Here is a 19,176-nt window from a genome sequence, read left to right on the forward strand (position 1 = left end):
CTTAAAAAGTGGGGTTTCATCCTCATGAATCTTCTCTGCATTCTTTCTATCTAAATAACATCATTCTCATAGCAGGGTCATCAAAACAGAGGTCCGTGCTGTAATCTTGCGCATTCTGGAAATCTTGGCTGGTGCCCAATAAAAGTTATTTTGACTGCTTGTGGAATTTCAGCTGCAGTTCATGTTACACTCACAATATTCCGATGCAGTACAGGATCTTTGGAGTCGGGGTCTTTTCCTCGATGAAGAAGTGTTAACGAGGAAAATTGCAAGCACCATTGTCATCTGACATTTGATTGAGATCTGACAAACCAGGACTCAAAACTCACTTTCAGTTTTGATCAGTGAGAACCCAGAAGATAACTCTATTACTTGCAAACAAAGTTGTTTGGTTTGGATTTTTATTAAGTTGTTAGTGAGAAATAAGAAATCAATTATTCTCCTCTACCAAACTGATCACTTTTGTGGAATCATCCCACATTGCAGTGATAATTTTATGATCTAAATTACTACAGAGAGGCATTCATAAAAATAAGATTTGGTTTAACCTTTTTAAACATGTGAATGCCACAGTTCTCACTGTTCTACCCCCTGCCCCTTGCTGCTTCCTCAATCTTATTGCCACACCTTCCCTGCTTCTCTTGCTGTTCCAATGAAATCTGTCATATTTTACCAATGACCTCAATGATCTGCAAACCATTTTAAGAACCAGTGAAGTTCTTTCTGACTGATGTGTAGAATGGAACTTCTCAAATAAAATCACACTATAAAAAGCAGTAATAACTGGTATTGCGGTAGAACCCTTGCGATGGTGTATGCTATGCGCCGTAACTTTACAGTTGAGGAGCCTCCTCTTGATAGGAACATTCAAATAAAATAAACATTTCTCTAACCAGTCAGCAGTGGAAAGGTAAAGGCACAAACAATAAATCTTGAGTTCAGGCCAGCAGGAAATCCTTGCAGAACAGAATGAGTGCCAGAGATGTCTGCTGGGACAGAAGTGAACCTCATTGGGATGTAGAGACGGTGAATGCAGGTGGACTGGATGGAAATATCCTGGAAGGGGATAAAGGTCATAAATGATATTTAGGCCCTATGTTGTGCATGATTGTCCTGAAGGGAGAACAACATTATTCAAAAGCAAAATGGCTATAGGTGCTGGAGGTCTGAAATAAAACAGACAATGCTTAACCATACTCAGCTGGGCCTGCAGCATCTGGGAAGAGAGAAATGGAATTAATACTTCAGGTCTGACTGTACATTTCCATAATGCTTTAGAATGTAGAACAGCACAGGTACTTGCACTTGGAACATTCAAATAAGATAAACATAAAATAAACCATCAGTCCACCATATCTGCACTAACCATGATGCCAATCTAAAGTGATCCCATCTGCCTGCACTTGGTCTATATCTCACTACTTAGTCCAGGAAAATGGTTTGTTCATTTTAGGAATCCATTCTACCTAATTTCGTACAATCCAATTTCTCATCGAGTCATAGAAAAACATAATACAGATCCTATGGCCCACACCGACCATCAAGCACCCATTTTTACATAACCGATCAGCCATGATCACATTGAATGGCGATGCTGACTCAAAGGGCCGAATGGCCTACTCCTGCACCTATTTATGTATTTGTGTATCCTACCATAGCCCGACTATTCTCCCCGTGCCCCCCACTAGATTATACCATTCAACTATACACTCAAGATAATTTATACTGATATTCCACCGACCAATTTGTTGCATTTTTGGGATGTGGGAGGAAACTGGAGTACTCAGAATAATCCTAGGCAGCTGCAGGGATAATGTGCAAATGCCACTTAGCAGCCTCGAACTGTGGGATTGATTCCTGGTTGGTAGAGCTGTGAGGCAGCTGCCACAATGGCTGCACCCAAAGCCGCCTTCTCTTTGATGTTGCTGTGCAGGTTAATGTTATAAAGTAGTTTCTCTCTGTTGGTGGTCTTATTCTCTTCAGTGCAACAGTGGTCATTCCACCCTCGAAGAAAAAACATGCTTAATCATTCTGCCTTTGGAATGAATTTGCTCGTTCAACCTTATTTTTTGTTCTCCTGGGATTTTGAATATGTTATCTTTTCTCAGATCTGTGTCACAAGATTTCACCGGACCACTGCAGTTCAAAATTCACAGCAGTTTTATTTGCAAAATGATAAGAGATGTTTCTTCAGGCAATAATCATGGTTTTTACCAAAACACTTTAATAATAGTTGTTCAGTCGACAATTTGAGTGAACGTACCTGATAATTTTTTTCATGAGCAAATGACAGAACAAATGATTTAATTTGGATTGGGTTCAGAACTGTAGGTGATGAGGATAAATTAACAGTCCTTGAAATTGAAATTAGAAATGAGAGAACACCCATGTCCTGCTGCAAGTTCATTCTCTGCAAAGAATATGGAAACAGTCAATCAGGCCCTTCAAAGGGGAAGTGAATAGGTACTTGAAAGAAAATAATTTTCAAGGCTCTGGGGAATGCCCACCGTACAGATTACTCTTTAAAACAATGGTTTCATCATCAAATCTCTTCAACAGGTTTATATCCATATCACTGCATTGAAATCACCCCAGCTCAAGTAACAAATTACATTTACTGTGGTTTTGATCATGGTGCATTGTCTTGTCCCTTCATTGAGTAGGAATAAAAGGATCATTTTCAGGTTGGAAGGTTGTAACTACTGAGCTGCTGCTGTGACTTGTGCTGAGGCCCCGACTTTTCACAATGATTAGGTCATGGAGTTCAAGTGTAATACAACCAAGCTTGCTGATCATACAAAGCTAAGTGGCAGTGTGTGCGCAGCAAGAGAGATATGGAATGGCTTTAGAGTAAAAGACCAAGTGGGACCCCCCTGTCACACGGGAGACCTGGTCCCCCAATGCAACCCGTTCCCCCAACGCAATATTCCACCACTCACCCATAGCCCCCACAGGAGGCCTGGTCCCCCAACGCAACCCATTCCCCAACGCAATATTCCACCTCTCACCAGTTTTCCCAATGCAACCAGTTCCCCAACGCAATATTCCACCTCACACCCGTAGCACCCAACTGTGCAGGGGCGGCTCATTTTCCCTTATTCACCCTTCCTCTTTTTAAACAAAAAAAAACCCAATTGCACTTTCTGCCAGGAAAATAAAATCCAATTGCACTTGCTGCCAGGGCTCAGTGTCCAGGGATTTGCAACATTGGAGCAGGCAGTGCCAGCAATTGGATTTTGATTTTTTGCAGTGAGAAGTTAAGATTTTTAAAGTTTTAAATGTGAATAACTTGCAAAATATACCCTCAATATGAACAGAATTTTGATACAACACACCACAGGACAATGGTGACTAAGGTGGTCCCAAAAATGTAGTGTTATCGTGTACCGTTTTGGCGTAATTTCAGAATCTCACTCACTCGCACGCAAACTCACAAACAAACAAGATGAGAGTTTTAGTAATATACTAGACCAAGTGCAGACCCGTTGAGTCTGCTTCCGCAATGCAACCATTCCCTACCCATAGCCAACACGGGAGGCGTGGTCCTCCAATTCAAGCCGTTCCAAACGTAAGATTCCAGCACGCCCCTTGCCTTCCTCAGCAGTGATCTGTGATTTCAATTGCACTTGCCCTGCGTGTTGCAATAGCAATTCGCCCTCCCACTGCTAGTCGAGCCATTATGACGTTTTCAGTTGAAGCTGGTCGGTTTTGAAATTCAAAGTATTTTGATTTTTTTTAACTTTGATCAGTAATAAATCGAGAAATAACGTATAAAATTTTCAGTGAATAATCTCTGACTCAAGGGAAAAAATGTGAATCAGAATATATAAAAATCTTGTGAAAGTTGGCATTTTTAAAGCTTTAATTGCGAATAACGTGTCAAATATAGGATGAAAATTTTATTGAGGCTGGTCTCTGCTAGCTGAGCCATCGTGACGTCATCAGGTGAAACTGGTGGTTTTAATTTCAAAGTCTTTTAACTTTTTTAGGCTTTTAAACAGTAATGAGTCGAGAATGTCGAGAAATAAAGCATGAAATGTCCAGATAAGGTGATCCCGGTCAATATGTCAATTGGAATATATAAATTTTTTATCGTTACCGAGTATTGTGTTTGCAAAGATGTAAAGCCAACCACATATACACACACAAATATATACATATATACACACTAACAAGATCACAGTTTTAATGTATACTAGACTCAACTGCATTCCCTACCCGTAGCCCCCATGGGAGACGTGGTCCTCCAACTCAAACGGCTCAGGAATCAGCAGTGCGGCTGTTTTTAAATGGCGTCTTTGAGGCGAGATGCAAGTGCCAGCAGCCGTTATGGTCGCTGGCCAGCAGGAGGCGACAAAATGATTGAGTGGGGGAGAAGGATTTGATTAAAAATGTGTACATAAACACGACAAAATTTAATGAGGAGTGGATACTTGGAATGAAAAGTGAAATCTCTACCGAAATGGAAAAAATCAGGGCGTTTGTGGGTCGGGTGTTGTCGTTGCAATGAATCAAACGCTGGCAGACACAAGTCAGAAACACACACAGCCAGACACACACACAGTTTTATATATATACTAGACCAAGTGCAGACCTGTTGGTCTGCTCCCCCAACGCAGCCATTCCTTACCCGTAGCCCCCACGGGAGACGTGGTCCTCCAACTCAAGCTGTGCCCGAACATAAGATTCGAGCACTCAGCAGTGCAGCTGTTTTTAAATGGCGTCTTTGAGGCAAGATGCGGGCGCCAGCAGCCGTTATGGCCAGCAGGAGGTGACAAAATGAGTGAGTGGTGGGGGGGGGGGGGAGAAGGATTTTATTAAAAATGTATACATAAACACGACAAAATTTAATCAGGAGTGGATGCTTGGAATGAAAAGTGAAATCTCTACCGAAATGAAAAAAATCTGGGCGTTTGTGGGTCGGGTGTTGGCGTAGCAATGAATCAAAGGCTGGCACCCACAGGCTGGCAACCACAAGTCAGGCAGAAACACAGCCAGCCAGCCAGCCAGCAGCCACAGAGTTTTAATATTATATAGATGGACTGGCTGGGTCAATTGATAATGTTAGGAAATACAGAAAAAACACACAAATATTAAAACAGGAATATAAAACTGTGGAAAAATTCAAATTTGGGAAATGCAGTCATCCACTTTGGGTAATAAAAGGGAAGGCATGGTATTTTTAAGTATAGATGAAAATATTAGTGTTCAGAATATTCCTGTATATTCCTAATAGTCCTGAATTCCTGAATATTCCTAATAATTCTTAGGAAATGAGACAGGTCAGGTGGCGAAGGTATGTGTTGGGGAGCACTTCGGATCCAGTGATCACAATACCATTAGTTTCAATATAATTATGGAGAAGATCAGAACTGGACCAAGGGTTGAGATTTTTGATTGGAGAAAGGCTAACTTTGAGGAGATGCGAAAGGATATAAAAGGAGTTAATTGGGACATTTTGTTTTGTTGGAAGAATGTAGTAGAGAAATGGAGGACATTTAAAGGTGACATTTTAAGAGTACAGAATCGTTATGTCCCTGTTCGGTTGAAAGGAAAAAGTAATATTTTGAAAGAGCCATGGTTTGCAAGGGAAATTGGACACTTGGTTCGGGAAAAGAGAGAGATCCACAATAATTATAGGCAGCATGGAGTAAATGAGGTGCTTGAGGAGTATAAGGAATGTAAAAAGAATCTTACGAAATAAATTAGAAAAGCAAAAAGAAGATTTGAGATTGCTTTGGCGTAAGGTGAAAGTAAATCCAAAGGGTTTCTACAGCTATATTAATAGCAAAAGGATAACGAGAGATAAAATTGGTCCATTAGAGAGTCAGAGTGGACAGCTATCTGCAGAGCCAAAAGAGATGGGGGAGATATTGAACAATTTCTTTTCTTCGGTATTCACCAAGGAGAAGGATATTGAAATATGCGAGGTAAGGGAAACAAGTAGAGTAGCTATGGAAACTATGAGGATCAAAGAAGAGGAAGTACTGACACTTTTGAAAAATATAAAAGTGGATAAGTCTCCAGGTCCTGACAGGATATTCCCTAGGACATTGAGGGAAGTTAGTGTGGAAATAGCAGGGGCTATGACAGAAATATTTCAAATGTCATTAGAAACGGGAATGGTGCCTTGCCGGAGGATTGGCGTACTGCGCATTGTTCCATTGTTTAAAAAGGGTTCTAAGAGTAAACCTAGCAATTGTAGACCGGTTAGTTTGACGTCAGTGGTGGGCAAATTAATGGAAAGGATTCTTAGAGATATTATATATAAGCATCTGGATAAACAGGGTCTGATTAGGAACAGTCAACTTGGATTTGTGCCTGGAAGGTCATGTTTGACTAATCTTCTTGAATTTTTTGAAGAGGTTACTAGGGAAATTGATCAGGGTAAAGCGGTGGATGTTGTCTATATGAACTTCAGTAAGGCCTTTGACAAGGTTCCACATGGAAGGTTGGTTAAGAAGGTTCAATGGTTGGGTATTAATAGTGGAGTAGCAAGATGGATTCAACAGTGGCTGAATGGGAGATCCAAGAGAGTAATGGTGGATAACTGTTTGTCAGGTTGGAGGCCGGTGACTAGTGGGGTGCCTCAGGAATCTGTGTTGGGTCCACTATTGTTTGTCATATACATCAATGATCTGGATAATGGTGTGGTAAATTGGATTAGTAAGTATGCAGATGATACTAATATAGGTGGTGTTGTGGATAATGAAGTAGATTGTCAAAGTCTACAGAGAGATTTAGGCCATTCGGAAGAGTGGGCTGAAAGATGGCAGATGGAGTTTAATGCTGATAATTGTGAGGTCCTACATCTTGGCAGGACAAATCAAAATAGGACGTACATGGTAAACGGTAGCGAATTGAGGAATGCAGTTGAACAGAGGGATCTAGGAATAACTGTGCATAGTTCCCTGAAGGTGGAATCTCATGTAGATAGGGTGGTAAAGAAAGCTTTTGGTGTGCTGGTCTTTATAAATCAGAACATTGAGTATAGAAGAAGGGCAGCCCAATTCCTCCGCCTACGCCGCATCTGCTCCCAGGATGAGGCGTTCCACACCAGGACATCTGAAATGTCCTCATTCTTCAGGGAACGGGGATTCCCCTCCTCCACCATAGATGAGGCTCGCACCAGGGTCTCTTCCATACCCCGCAACACTGCTCTCTCTCCCCATCCCCGCACTCGCAACAAGGGCAGAGTCCCCTTAGTCCTCACCTTTCACCCCACCAGCCGTCAAATACAACAAATAATCCTACGTCATTTTCGCCACCTCCAACGTGACCCCACCACTCGCCACATCTTCCCATCTCCTCCAATGTCTGCCTTCCGCAAAGACCGCTCCCTCCGCAACTCCCTTGTCAATTCTTCCCTTCCCTCCCGTACCACCCCCTCCCCAAAGGCACTTTCCATTGCAACCGCAAGAAATGCAACACCTGTCCCTTTACCTCCCCCCTCGACTCCATTCAAGGACCCAAGCAGTTCCAGGTGCGACAGAGGTTCACCTGTGTCTCCTCCAACCTCATCTACTGCATCTGCTGCTCTAGATCTCAGCTGATCTACATCGGTGAGACTAAGCGGAGGTTGGGCGATCGTTTCGCCGAACACCTCCGCTCGGTCCGCAAGAACCTACCTGACCTCCCAGTGGCTCAGCACTTCAACTACCCCTCCCATTCCCAATCCGACCTCTCTGTCCTGGGTCTCCTCCATTGCCAGAGTGAGCAACCCAGGATATTGGAGGAACAGCACCTCATATTCTGGTTGGGGAGCCTGCATCCGGGGGGCATGAACATTGAATTCTCCCAATTTTGTTAGCCCTTGCTGTCTCCTCCCCTTCCTTAGCCCTCGAGCTGTCTCCTCCCATCCCCCAGCCCTCGGGCTCCTCCTCCTCCTTTCTCCTTCCTTCTCCCCGCCACCCCCTATCAGTCTGAAGAAGGGTTTCAGCCCGAAACATTACCTATTTCCTTCGCTCCATACATGCTGCTGCACCCGCTGAGTTTCTCCAGCATTTTTGTGTACCATTGAGTATAGAAGTTGGGATGTAATGTTAAAATTGTAAGTTGGGATGTAATGTTAAAATTGCATTGGTGAGGCCAATTCTGGAGTATGGTGTACAATTTTGGTCGCCAAATTATAGGAAAGATGTCAACAAAATAGAGAGAGTACAGAGGAGATTTACTAGAATGTTGCCTGGGTTTCAGCACCTAAGTTACAGAGAAAGGTTGAACAAGATAGGTCTTTATTCTTTGGAGCGCAGAAGATTAAGGGGGGACTTGATAGAGGTCTTTAAAATTATGAGAGGGATAGACAGAGTTGACGTGGATAAGCTTTTTCCATTGAGAGTAGGGAAGATTCAAGCAAGAGGACATGATTTGAGAATTAAGGGACAAAGGTTTGGGGGTAACATGAGGGGGCATCTCTTTACTCAGAGAGTGGTAGCTGTGTGGAATGAGCTTCCAGTGGAAGTGGTGGAGGCAGGTTCGATTTTATCATTTAAAAATAAATTGGATAGGTATATGGACAGGAAAGGAATGGAGGGTTATGGTCTGAGCGCAGGTAGATGGGACTAGGTGTGATTTATGCCCCTGTCCCACTTAGGAAACCTGAACGGAAACCTCTGGAGACTTTGCGCCCCACCCAAGGTTTCCGTGCGGTTCCCGGAGGTTCCTGGAGGTTTTTGCCAGTCTCTCTACCTGCTTCCACTACCTGCAACCTCCGGCAACCACCTGCAACCTCCGGGAACCACATGGAAACCTTGGGTGGGGCGCAAAGTCTCCAGAGGTTTCCGTTTAGGTTTCCTAAGTGGGACAGGGGCATAAGTGTTCGGCACGGACTAGAAGGGCCGAGATGGCCTGTTTCCGTGCTGTAATTGTTATATGGTTATATGGTTAGAAGGACCTGTGTATTATTGTGGGTGAATTATTGAAAGTTAACAGTTGAGTTCAGCAAGCAATTAGGAAGGTAAATTGTATGTTGTGCTTTTTGGAAGAGGATTTGTATACATGAGTACAGACATTTAGAAACGGTCTCAAAATAAGGGATTGTCTGTTCAGGATGGATGAGAAGAAATTTCATCACCCAGAGTTCTTTACCCAAGAGGGCAGTGGAGGCTCTGTCACAAGGTATTGGACAGAGATTGATGGAGTTTTGAAAATAAAGGGAATCAAGGGAAATAGGATAAGAACAAGAAAATCATGCTGTGTCAAGAGATCAGCCATGGTGGTATTGAATATTAGTGCACGAGCAATGGGCCGAATAGTGCACTCTTGCTTCTCCTTATTTTATTATGTGCATATATATGTATTCTCATGCTATGTCCTTCAGAACCCATTCATCCACATACTGCTCTTTACATCCTGATCTGTACTGCATGCTCCTATGTCATTCTTAACTTAGCTAACTCACATTACTTTACCAGAAATCATGTTTGAAACTCTCATCCTTGTGTTGTCCCACAATAATCTTTTTCTCCTTACCCCGCACTCCTCACAAATTACCAAGCTTCACAATGTTTTTCTGTGCACTGAATACTTTAGATTCTCAGCCAACAATACTTGTACAAGTTATAATAGCTTTTCAGTACAACATTCAATCTTCACTTATAGTTTTCCTGAGGTCCTCAAATGTTTGCTATATATCCATCCATTTATGCTTAAAAATGTATTAAATAGTGCAGTAGTGCATGTGTGTCCATGTGTTTTTGAAACCATGTAGAATGAATGAATCTTACAATCATTACAGAACAGGAAGAGATCAAATTGGCCCATTGCATCTTTGCAGATTTAAACAGTCAGTCGCATTCTCTGATGGTCCATTTGCCTGTGGCCCTGCAAATTATTTTCCATTTAATTTCCTCTCTGATTCCCTCTTGAAAGCCCTATTTGACTCCTCCATTACAGGCCGCGTGTGAATGCGCATTTGAAGTAGGGGTAGGGCTGGGGTTATTGCGTGCTTTACTTTTTTGTTTAGAAGGTTGTTCTTTATCCTTGTGACCTTTAGTTTTGTATTCGGACACAAATTAAAATCATTTTCTTTTGTTAGTTTGCGACAATAAAATAATGAGGCACATTTACTCAAATCTTCAAACTGAACAACCATTGTTAAAGGGACTATTTATAATCTTCAGATTTCTTAGTATTGTCCAAAAGAACACTGTCTACTGTTTTGTTGAACATTTGTTGATAATTCAGAAACTGAAATGGTCCAGTGATATCTTGTTAATGGAAACTAAATTGTGGTGGTGTACAAGTTATAGTTTGAAATAGAAATTGTAAGACACATTAATGTGCACAGTTCAGTTCAAGACCTTTACACTGCCTCATTTATTACAATATGATGAGTTATCATATAACATGATTTAGCAAAGTTATGATTTTACATTAAAATGCTTCAGTAGACAGGCATTTATATGAAAAATGACAGCAATTTAAAGGTTAATGTGGGTTTTATATTCGGATTTTGAAACACCCTACAAGAACATCTCATGTGCGCATTTTAATCAGTTTGAGAGGGAAAATATATGATTGTGTTTCTTTGACTGCAGCTGGCAGCATATGGAGGGAAATTGATTTTCACCATCTCTGAGTACGCCACTGAACACCTGCCACGAAAGCTGAAGTCTCAGGTCTTCTTAGAGGTTGGTATAATTATTTCACTTTGTTTGAATTTCCCAAATTAGAGGACAGCATAATCCTTTTGAAATTTTTATATGCCTTTTAAAAAAAATCAAAAACTTATTCCTCCTTGTTCACCATGCATGTCTGAGAAATGTGGGGATGATTTTAAGTTTGAGCTTAAAATGGGTGAATGTCTTCTCAGGAGACATAAACCATTTTCATGTTTTGCCTCCATTAATGACTTAAATTAGAAAGAGGACTGGATCTCTGGGTGGTTAGAATGGGGTGAGTGAGAAATGCTGTGAAATGGCGCAAATGACCAGCAACGTGCTAGGTATCTTTGAGAGCACCATAAAAGTATTTTAGAAATGCTTACTTTCACTGATAGACATCCTGCAGATTCATAACACTGCTATAGAACTGTGAGACCAGCATCAAAACACACCTTTGGACCCATCTTCCGACCTCTGCAACCCCTAATAACCTGCAGACCGCTCTTTATTTAGATATTGATTGGGGAATAATTGTTTATCAGGAATTATGAGTCAGGCACTTGATGGGCAGATGGAGCACTAGGTTAATGACTATTTGAAAAGTGGCAACATCGGCACCGCAGTACTCCTTTCGTGCCACGTCGGAATTATGTGTTCCCGTGTCATGGAGATTGTCCATGAAAATTACAGTTGTATTCCAGCTGTAAATTCACTTGCATATCTAAACGGTCTCAGCATCATCAACATCCAGACCCACCTTCCACTTTGAGCAGCAGGACTGGGGCTCATTAAATATCTACCTAATTATTTTTTTTCCCAGAGAACCATTTGTACATCTGGTATGAAACAGGTGGTTGGCATTTGAAGTGCCCCATGAAATATATTGACTTTTACTGTGCACCGAGCAAATATTACTCAGAAGCATAAAGGAATCACAGTTAATACCACATTCTGTCATTTGGAAGCTTTAATTTGATGTTAATTCTGTTTGGTGAAGACCATGTGCCAGTCTTAATTATTTTTCACACTGAACGATACTTTCTAATTCTTGTTAATATGGAGAAAACATGAATCATTCAGATTTCATTTCAGATATGGTTCATAACCATTAAGGACTGAACTGGTAAGATACTTTGATATAGCATCGAGAAGCTTGATATTGTTGGAGGTGTAGTTTCTATGGGATGACAACGTTAGTTGTCCAAACCACACACCATTCAAAGAAGACTATTAGAATGTAATCAATGCCCTGACCAATGTTTCTCTCTCAACAAGTACCACAACTTTGGACCAACTTTCTAATCTCAGCAAACTTAAATTTTTAGCATGCAAATGCTTTCAGACTAGTGTCCCATTTCCACACATCCAAAGGCCACATCTCATCAGCGGTTCAATGGCTCACTATTATCCCGTGTACCAATCTACAGCGAAATTCCTTTTTTGCATTGTTTAGTGAAAAGTCTTGCTATACAATTGTACTTAAGTACTAGAGTGTGAAAATATTATATTATACTGAGGCAGTACACAGAGTCTCCCCGTTTTCATGCCATCTTGTATCCTTAAAGTTTAAAGTTGTTAAAGATGTAGAGTCTTAACTTAGCCATGATGCTCGTTGTCCTGGCGCCTGCACTGGGTTGGAGTTGCAGGGGTCAGCCTGGCTAGACGAAGTTGTCAATGTCCTCCGCTGCTCCATGCTACTGCAGGCCACGTCCATTCTGCGTGTTTGAACTCTTGGAGCAGTGCCTGATCGAATCGACCCCCAGGCTGCTGCAGGGCTTCGCGCGGCCCACACTATCCACACCTCAATCCAGACATACCGACCCATGATAGCGCCGTACATCACCCCATGTGGCCAGTGTTCAGGCTCTGTGCCACAGGGTACCTCCCTCAGACATTCTCAGAACCCTCAGATTGCCTCCGAGTGCACAGGAGGTAAGCCCCAAGCTTGCTCACCGGCACCAATCTTTCTCCATTCGCCACCTCCGCTATCTTGAAGGTCCGAATCATCTAAACTTTGTGGCCTCTATCCTAGACCCAGTAATCTACTGATTTTTTTAAACCTAACAGCAGGTTTAACTCTGCAATTTAGACTCGACGGCGGGTTTAAATCCCTGATATTTAGACTAAAGTCTAAGTTGTCTTTCTACTAATCACCAAAGCTTAGACTGACCTTAGACTAGAGTCTAACTTGCCGCAAAATTTAAACTCAGCAGAGGGCAGGTTTAAGGAAGGTTTCAGCTCGCTACAGAGAGAAAAAATAGCCGTTCATGTTGAATTCTATAGTGTGTTGTTTTTTCTTTTTTTCTTTTATAGTGATATATGGTAATCAACATTTTCTCAGAAAAAGTTACTTTTAATGTCCGAAGAAGGGATGGGAGTTTTTTAAAAGAGAAATTCTTTCATTGTCTATGTAGGAATTTTCAAACTAATGCATGGTGATGATGCAGGTTTATCACAGCCATCTATGTCACGTATAGTCCAGGAGATGTCATCCCACATTGCCCAATGGAGAAGAACCTATATCTCCTTCCCATCAACTCCCCAGCAAGTTCATGACACACAAAATGCTTTCTACCAGTATTGCCGCTTGACAGGGGCAATTGATTGCACACATGGCCCAATCAGAAGTCCAGGTGGGGACCTCACTCAGATGTTTGTCATTCGGAAGGGAAGATATTCTGTGAATGTAAATGTTAAAATCATTTTATTTCTGAGAAATATTGAATGAAATCCTTTCAAAGATTTCTGAATTCATGGTTTTACATGAGAAAATGTAGTTGTCCAAAACAAAATGTGTCGTAGCACCTTTTTTTCTCGATAATTGTAATTTTATCGGCTAGTAACGTCAGGAGAAATTCTTTCTCGCTGGCGTCCCTGTTTCCTTTCTGCTGTTCCTTTTTGTCAGCCATGTTGAAGTTGTCGTCTGCTCGTGCTTCTGCTATTGCATTGCACATGTGCAGTGCAAGCAGACACCGTCACCATGGCAACTAAAACGCGGTCTAACTTTAGTCTCAGCTAAAACAAAAGTCTAAAGTTAGACTCGCCTTAGACTTTAGTCTAACTAAACCTAGCTACCAGAATACCAAATTTTTCTTAAACCGAGCGTCGGGTTTAGTTAGACCAAGCGGCAGGTTTAAGGTGAGTTTAAGGAAAGTTTAACTTTGCAATTAGTAGAATATGGGCCAAAATGTTCTGCTCACCCTCCACAGTTGTCATTGCTGCTCTGTGCTCCAAATTTCTCAAACTGCAAATTCACGTTGCCATATTTTGAACCGACATGTCCCGACCATCACAGTTCCGATTAAACTCCTCCAAACCTGTTACACATGGGCAATTTGTTCCTCTGATATACATTATTTTAACTGATCAACTTCCCTTCACCTTACTCCCCTTGCCTTTGGCATTTTATTTCAATGCAAAGAATTAGCTTTGGGGAACTATTTTTTTGCGGGTTTAATAACAATCTAACTCCATCCTTTATTGTCTTTGTTAGGGTAATGGTATCTACATAACCAGTGATATTGAAGGAATTCAAATGGATCCATTGACTGCACATACTGAAGTGATAAGTCTACGACCTGAAAATTTTGTCATTCATACAACTAGGTCACGTGTGAACAGAAAGGACTTCATGACTGTTTTGGCAAATGTTACCCGTCTTTTAATTAGTGCCACCTATAACAGCGAGCGTACTGCCATCTATAGGTAGATATTATATTTTGTTACTACAATACATTTTCTTTGTATTTAGTGAAAGTGTGGTTATTGATTGTTTGGGTTCAAAATCTCAATGATTTGTTTAATTAATGGAGAAGTTTAATGGGACATTTTGCACAGACCTGCAGGGTGAGTACACTGCTGTGAAAAAAAGTAACCACAACCATCGATTAGCACTTGTACTCAATGGATGAATAAGCATGGGCAAGAGAGTCACACTCCTGTGACAAACTGTTAGCCAGGTGCATTATAATAAGAGATTAACAATTCCAAATCATTCCCCCTTCTTAGGCAGATGTTCAGTTGACCTGCCTCTATATCGATGCACAACCCATGAACTCTGCCACAGCTGACACAGGATGTGTACCATGGGCAAGTGGATGGGTAGTTTCGGAGGAGGAGCACCATTGTTATTCTCCATTATGGGACCTCCTGAAGTCAATAATCAGCTCCTTGGTCTTGGAGGTGTTTAGTGACAAGTTGTTATGTGCGCACCAGTCCGCCAGGTTCTGCACCTCTGCTCTGTATTTTGTTTCATCCCCGTTGGTGATCAGCCCAATCACTATTGTGTCATCTGCAAACTTCACGATGGTGTTGGTGTCGAATGCAGGAACACAGTCGTGAGTGAAGAGGGAGTAGAGCATGGGGCTTAGTACACAGCCCTGTGGTGTGCAGGTGCTCAGGGTGATAGTGGAGGACATGTGCGGGCCCAGTTTCACTGCCTGCGGTCGCTCCGTCTCTAAACATGGTTGGTTTAGTCCCTCCACAGATACTGCCTGACCCGCTAAGTTCCTCCAGCACTTTGTTTTGGCTAAAGATACAAGTCTGTCACTGTAGATAGTTGAAGTGTAATTCTGAAATGTAAGTATGCCAAAAATCAATTCCTCGAATATTTTCTATATATTTAGAACTTTGATTATTGTACTTCATATTTAATAATCTCAAATAACAACTGCTTGATATAAGCTCTGAGTTGGTGGAATCAAAGGTTGGGAATATAAATTCCCAAGCAAAAAGGAAGCCTGTAAGATGTCTGGAGATAATAACTACTCAGCCTCATATACTGCCAGGAAGTTGGGTCAATCTGAGAGTGGAGTAGGGTTCCTGTGTAGTCAAAGGAGAGATCAAACAGTGGAGGTCAACGCCACCACAGTTTGAACATTTTTACCCCTCTTGCCCCACAGACAACAGCTTAACCTGCTTTATATTTAATAATGTTCAGATGCAATATTTTAGACATAATTTAATGTTCTGTTCATTCATCTGCGTTAGCACTTCATTCACAAGAAAGTTTTTTTATTGGCCTGGGGATGTGAAAGATGCCGTAATAACTATTAATTATTTTCTTGTTAGTCAAACAGTTTTCATTCCAAGCCTTGTGCTTTGGCCATGATGCAGTATGATTGGCTGGTCTAGACATCCAAGATTTAAATTTATTTCAAGGCAAGGCAAGGCAACTTTATTTATATAGCACATTTCATACACGAGGCAGACTCAAAGTGCTTCACATAAAAACATGTCATACAATAAAATGAAATAATAAAATGAAATAAAATAGAAGAATTAAAAGAAAATAAAGCAAAGTTAAAAATGCATTATAAAAAGTGCAAAAGTTAAAAGTGCAATGTAGTTAAGATTTAGTTGAAAGCTAAAGTAAACATAAAAGTTTTCAGTCTTGTTTTAAAAGTGGTCAAAGTTGAGGCGAGTCTTAAACCTTCAAGAAGTTTATTCCAGCTATTTGTTGCATTGTAACTAAATCCTGCTTTCCCATGTTTTGTATTTACTCTGGGAATCACTAACAGGTTGGTCTCAGAAGATCTTAGCGGTCTAGAAGGCCGTTAAGATAGTTTCAATTATCACAGCCTGCAAATATAAGTACAGTGATTTATAAAATGATAATTGAACGGATCACACTGTGTTATTTAAAATATTTTAATATATTGTCTGAATCATACATCAATTTGATAAGACACAGGTCAGAACTTACAGGCAATGTTTTTTATTAAGGAAAAAGCTGTTATTTGGAATTAAGTAAAGATGTTCTATACGCAGATCTGGTTGAGTGACATCCTTCTATTCATTTCTGTGATCTTGACATTTTGTGAGGATTATTTACACCAAAGGCAGCAGTGCATGTTTCCAGCAGTTGTGTTCTAATGCACAAGCACCATCTCTGATAAAATCAAAAAGTTGTTGGAAACTGTTTCATGGTGACTCATTTACTATAAATCCACTAAAGAAAAATGTAATTAGAGCTGCACTTTAATGATTATTCAAATGTTTAAATTTAATTAAGTTTGATGAAGTAGATATCATTTTGTACTGTTTTCTGTCTGTACAGGTTGAGCTCTGTTGTGCTCCAGATAGCTAATCCAAATTCATTAGGCCAATACACAGCTTCAAGTGTTGAGATTTGTCAGTGTCCCCCAGAGTACCGTGGCACATCTTGTGAAGTAAGTATCAATTGCAGAATCTGCACAATGCTGTTTGCTGATTTTTTCCCCTCCATTTCCAACACCATGTTTTATTATTATTAATATAATAGGAAGAAAAGTAACTATATCAGTTTTTGAAAATTCTAAGATTTATATTTATCAATCATAAATGTGATGCTTGGAAGGTTAGATCGCATGGGATCCAAGGAGAGATAGCTGAATGGATAGCAAATTGGCTTCATGGAAGGCAGCAGAGGGTGATGGTGAATAGATGAATAAAGGTTGCACAGAAAATCAGACAGTTTATTTATTTATTTATCCAGAGGAACAAAAAAAGAAACACATTTGTGGAATGGTTCTAAGATGATATTGTTGTGAACCATCCTCACATAAGATATTGTGAGATAGCAATGTCATAACGTCTACCAGCATGTACCTAGGGATATCCTGTGATTTAATGAATAATATAAAATATTATGTCTCTTGCTGCCAATGCAATCTTGAACACAGATTAGATAAATATACTAAGCTGTGGCAGATGGAGCTCAATATGCACAAGTGTAAGGGCATTCACTGTAGGATTTTGGAAAGATAAATTGGAATATATGTCAAGACATGAGAAACTGTGGAAGAACATTGCGATGTTATTACTGAATTACCCAAATCAGAAAAAGCTGTGAAACATCACACAATGTCTAAGATATTGTTGGCTTGACCTCAAGGTGGTGCAGACAAACAAAAGAAAATAAGTCTCCTGATGAACAAATATTTCAAATGCCTACTCCTCGAATCAGAACACTGTGTTTGGTTTTCATTTTCACTAAACAGTTTTATCTAGGCTGTGGCTCCTAAATAAATCCAAGAAGACTATATTCTGGAGATGTAGCCCCGATAACCTGAGGATGGTGTGGTTTTAGGTATTAGCTCATTTGCATAATCTCTCATGGTTAAAATTCCCTTTTTAGTAAATGTATTAGCTGTGACAAAGAAGATAATTTCAAGTCTATAATGATTAATGACTTGTTTGTGTTTTTCATTTATCTGAATGCCAGGCATTAAGGTTCAAACCTATGACTTGACATTGTGTTGATATAGCTCATCACTGAAGGAGAAATAAACAATTAAAATTTTACTGTTGTCTCCACCTTCATGAATTATTTAGTTTTTATATTAACAATGTCACACTTATTTGCCTCAACATTTTTTTTCATATCCCCTCCGTTAGTGAGAGCTGTTTTTTGCTGTAAGAATCATTGACTAGATAATCATGTTATTACTCTAGAATTAATTAACTATGTTTCTAAAACTATCATCAGACACTGTTGTGGCAGTATTGTTGGAGAGAACTGTAAACCTTAATCATATGTATTAAGTAATAAACATTTTACATTTTTCAACAATGTATACAAGTTGTGAAACTGCTAACTAGGCTCTGTCAGTTTGAATTATGTAGTCTTAAAGATGTTTAACACATATTGTGTACAATCACCTTGAGAGTTTAGAATAGGTTATTATAGGTAGGTTTTATTCGACTATACTTTAAAATAAATTAAAAATTTGTGATCCATTTTTAAACTTGGAAGAATTAATCTAGAATGCTGCCTATTAATTGCTAAGCACAAGTTCAAATCATTTCTAACGTAACAGGCAGCATTGTTTTAAGCCTGGATTCAGTCATAATTTTGCCTCCATTTGCCACCACAACTATTTAGTGTATCACTGCTCATGGTTACTTGAGGAAATTGGAAACCAAATTCCGGTGAGTCCGCATATTCGGTTAAACACGTAAACAAGAATTTGCTATTCATGTTCGCCCACTCTTCCAGAAATCGGATATCCAGAACTCCTTGAAGTACTTTGGTGATAGTTGTTCTAAAAAGGTTTGTATTTTGCCCATTGTCATAGTCATAATCAAACAGGCCCTTCGGCCCAATTTGCCCACACTGACCAACATGTTCCATCTACACTAGTCCCATTTGCCTGTGTTTGGCCCAAATCCCTCTAAACCTGTCCGAGGAATTTACTTGTCTAATTGCTTGTTAAACATTGCAATAGTCCCTGCCTCAACTACCTCCTCCGTCAATTCGTTCCATACATCCATGACCTTTTCCGTGAGAAGGTTACCGCTCAGATTCTTATTAAATCTTTCTCCCGTCACCTTAATTCTCTGGTTCTCAATTCCCTCACTCTGGGCAAGGGACTCTGTGCATCCACCCGATGTATTCCTCTCATGATTTTATACACCTCTATAAGATCGCCCTTCATCCTCCTGCCCTCCAAGGAAAAGAGTCCCATCCTGCTCAGCCTCTCCGTACAGCTCAGACCCTTGAACGCTGGCAATATCCTTGTAAATCCTCTCTGCACCATTTCCAACGTAACATATTTCTATAACATGGTGCCCAGAACTGAGCACAATACTC

The 19,176-nt window shown here is 40.4% G+C and overlaps 1 protein-coding gene across 7 annotated transcripts in view; it reads left to right on the top strand.

The window, feature by feature from the left end:
• Positions 1 to 19,176, top strand: part of lama2 (laminin subunit alpha 2) — a 342,464-nt gene that overhangs the window by 149,904 nt on the left and 173,384 nt on the right. For all 7 annotated transcript variants that reach the window (XM_033021242.1, XM_033021244.1, XM_033021246.1 and 4 more), the window contains exons 13-15: positions 10,539 to 10,631; positions 14,098 to 14,309; positions 16,663 to 16,774. In XM_033021242.1, coding sequence (XP_032877133.1) covers positions 10,539 to 10,631; positions 14,098 to 14,309; positions 16,663 to 16,774 — 417 coding nt within the window. The remainder of the gene's footprint in view (positions 1 to 10,538; positions 10,632 to 14,097; positions 14,310 to 16,662; positions 16,775 to 19,176) is intronic.

The sequence above is a fragment of the Amblyraja radiata genome, chromosome 5 (assembly GCF_010909765.2).
Source record: "Amblyraja radiata isolate CabotCenter1 chromosome 5, sAmbRad1.1.pri, whole genome shotgun sequence".
NCBI classification, from domain to species: Eukaryota; Metazoa; Chordata; class Chondrichthyes; order Rajiformes; family Rajidae; genus Amblyraja; species Amblyraja radiata.